This window comes from Mandrillus leucophaeus, unplaced genomic scaffold (genome assembly GCF_000951045.1).
Source record: "Mandrillus leucophaeus isolate KB7577 unplaced genomic scaffold, Mleu.le_1.0 Scaffold106, whole genome shotgun sequence".
Taxonomy (NCBI): Eukaryota; Metazoa; Chordata; class Mammalia; order Primates; family Cercopithecidae; genus Mandrillus; species Mandrillus leucophaeus.
The window spans coordinates 2,960,553-2,963,000 of record NW_012098765.1 but is presented as its reverse complement, the minus strand read 5'-3'; the positions used below and the strand labels follow the sequence as shown (position 1 = coordinate 2,963,000).

General features: G+C 58.0%; 1 protein-coding gene across 1 annotated transcript in view; it reads left to right on the top strand.

Moving 5' to 3' along the window:
• Positions 1-2,448, top strand: part of MAP3K10 (mitogen-activated protein kinase kinase kinase 10) — a 41,794-nt gene that overhangs the window by 37,311 nt on the left and 2,035 nt on the right. Inside the window, exons 8-10 of the mRNA XM_011984280.1 lie at positions 1,654-1,825; positions 1,925-2,037; positions 2,366-2,446. Of these exons, the coding sequence (XP_011839670.1) occupies positions 1,654-1,825; positions 1,925-2,037; positions 2,366-2,446 (366 nt within the window). The remainder of the gene's footprint in view (positions 1-1,653; positions 1,826-1,924; positions 2,038-2,365; positions 2,447-2,448) is intronic.

The following is a 2,448-nucleotide window of genomic DNA, read 5'->3' as shown; positions in this document are numbered from 1 at the left end:
GGAGGGAGCAGCAAAGGCAAAAGCTGGAGGTGGGAGCAGCGTGGGCTGCTTGTTAGCCCGCTTGGCTGGAGCAGAGTGAATGGGAGGAGGACATAGGTTTTGTGGTCAGGGAGTTCTCAGGGCTCAGATCAGGCAGCGCCCTGAGGGCAGGATAAGAGTCTGGATTTTCTTTTCTTTCCTTTTCTTTCAATTTTCATTTGACGCCTTTGGTATGGATTTTTTTGTTTTTAATTTTTGTTTATAGTTCTGGGGTACATGTGCAGGATGTGCAGGTTTGTTACACAGGTAAACGTGTGCCGCGGTGATTTGCTGCACCTGTCAACCCATCACCTAGGTAGTAAGCCCATGCATTAGCTATTTTTCCTAATATTGTCCCTCCTCCCACCCCACCCCCCGACAGGCCCCAGTGTCTGTTGTTCCTGTCCCTGTGTCCCTGTGATCTATTTGTTCAGCCCTCACTTATAAGTGAGAACATGCAGTGTTTGACTTTCTCTTCCTGCGTTGGTTTGCCGAGGGTAATGGCTTCCAGCTCCATCCATGTCCCTGCAAAGGACATGATCTCGTTCCTTTTTATGGCTGCATAGTATTCCATGGTGAGACAGGCTCTCGCTCTCTCTCTCCGAGGCTGGAGTGCGATGGCGCGATCTCAACTCAATGCAACCTCCGCCTCTGGGTTCAAACGATTCTCCCGCCTCAGCCTCCCAAGTAGCTGGGACTACAGGCCTACACCACCATGCCCGGCTAATTTTTGTATTTTTAGTAGAGATGGGGTTTTCACCATGTTGGCCAGGGTGGTCTCCAACTCCTGACCTCAAGTGATTCTTCTGCCTTGGCCTCCCAAAGTGCTGGGATTCCAGGCGAGAGCCACCACACCTAGCCTGGTATGGATTTTCTTTTAACTGCCCTGGGACAGCCCCCAGAGCCATGTGAGGAAGGCACTGAGGGAATCAAGTTGACCTTTTTCCCTCTGGCTGCTGTAAGAAATAAAGATGGAGAGAGCAGTGAGATGATGGAGGCCAGGCCAGGGTGGGGGACTTGGAAGGGACAGATGTCCACAGTCGGGGCTATATGGCAGAGACACGGTCATCGGAGTTTCCTGATGGGCTGAAGGGTGAAAGGCTAACTCCCGAGTTCCAGCCCCTCATTCACCCCAGCACTGTCCCCACCCACAGACCCCCTGCCCTCTGGGCACCTGCTTTGTACCAGGCCCAGGAGGTCAGTCCTGCAGGGGACACAGAGACAAATACCCATACCATGGCAGCAAACTGGCACCAGATAGGTCCAGAGCATCGCAGGGACAGAGATGAAGGCAGCTGACCCCCAGGGAACTAACTACCCAGAGCTAGAGACCGGAAGTGCAGGCAGCCGGCCGGAATGAATGGTGAAGGGTTAGGCTGTGAAGAGCAGGGAAGGCTGGAGGAGTTGGCAGGGAACCGCTCATGGCCTTCAGTGCCAGGCAGAGGAGCTGGAACTTTGTCCTGACAGCAGTAGGGAGCTACGGAGGAATTTATAGCAGGGAGGGTCACGACTGGAGTTCAAAAGAGCCCTTGGACTCCCAGGCGGAGGGTGGGGCTGAGCCGGGGGCACTGGAGGCTGGGAGTCCAGTGGGGACAGACCCTCCACCCAGTAACCAAGTGGCTTCTCTGGACCTAGTGACTCCTGTGGACTGTGGTGGCAGCAGCAGTGGCAGCAGCAGTGGAGGAAGTGGGACATGGAGCCGCGGTGGGCCCCCAAAGAAGGAAGAACTGGTCGGGGGCAAGAAGAAGGGCCGAACGTGGGGGCCCAGCTCCACCCTGCAGAAGGAGCGGGTGGGAGGAGAGGAGAGGTGAGGTGTGGCGTGGCGGTGCCCACCCTGTGCCCAAGCCCCAGCTTCCAGGCTCCAGGCCACAGGACTGAGGTCTCCGACTCTCCCTGGGCCCCACAGGCTGAAGGGGCTGGGGGAAGGAAGCAAACAGTGGTCATCGAGTGCCCCCAACCTGGGCAAGTCCCCCAAACACACACCCATCGCCCCTGGCTTCGCCAGCCTCAATGAGATGGGTAAGAGCCTGGGTGCTTGTAAGGGGGTGGGGGTTCCCTGGCCAAAGGGGTGAGCCTCCTGGGGCTGAGGGAGGAAACCAGATTTCACTGGGCCAGTGGGTGGGAGGCCTCCCTGGAAAGGGAGATGGTAGCCCCTGGGGCGTGCGGGGTCATTTCCCAGGGGCAGGGACCACCCTTCTCTGAGGCTTCTCAGGGAGACAGGTTCAAGAACATGCTCGTGGGCCTTGGTCTTGCTGTTGGAGGGGTCATCGGGGGTCGTCCCTTGCCACAAGTCCCCGTGGGGCCCTGGGCAGCCCTGCAGCCCAGTGATGGCCCTCTCCGGTTGCAGAGGAGTTCGCGGAGGCGGAGGACGGAGGCAGCAGCGTGCCCCCTTCCCCCTACTCGACCCCGTCCTACCTCTCGGTGCCACTG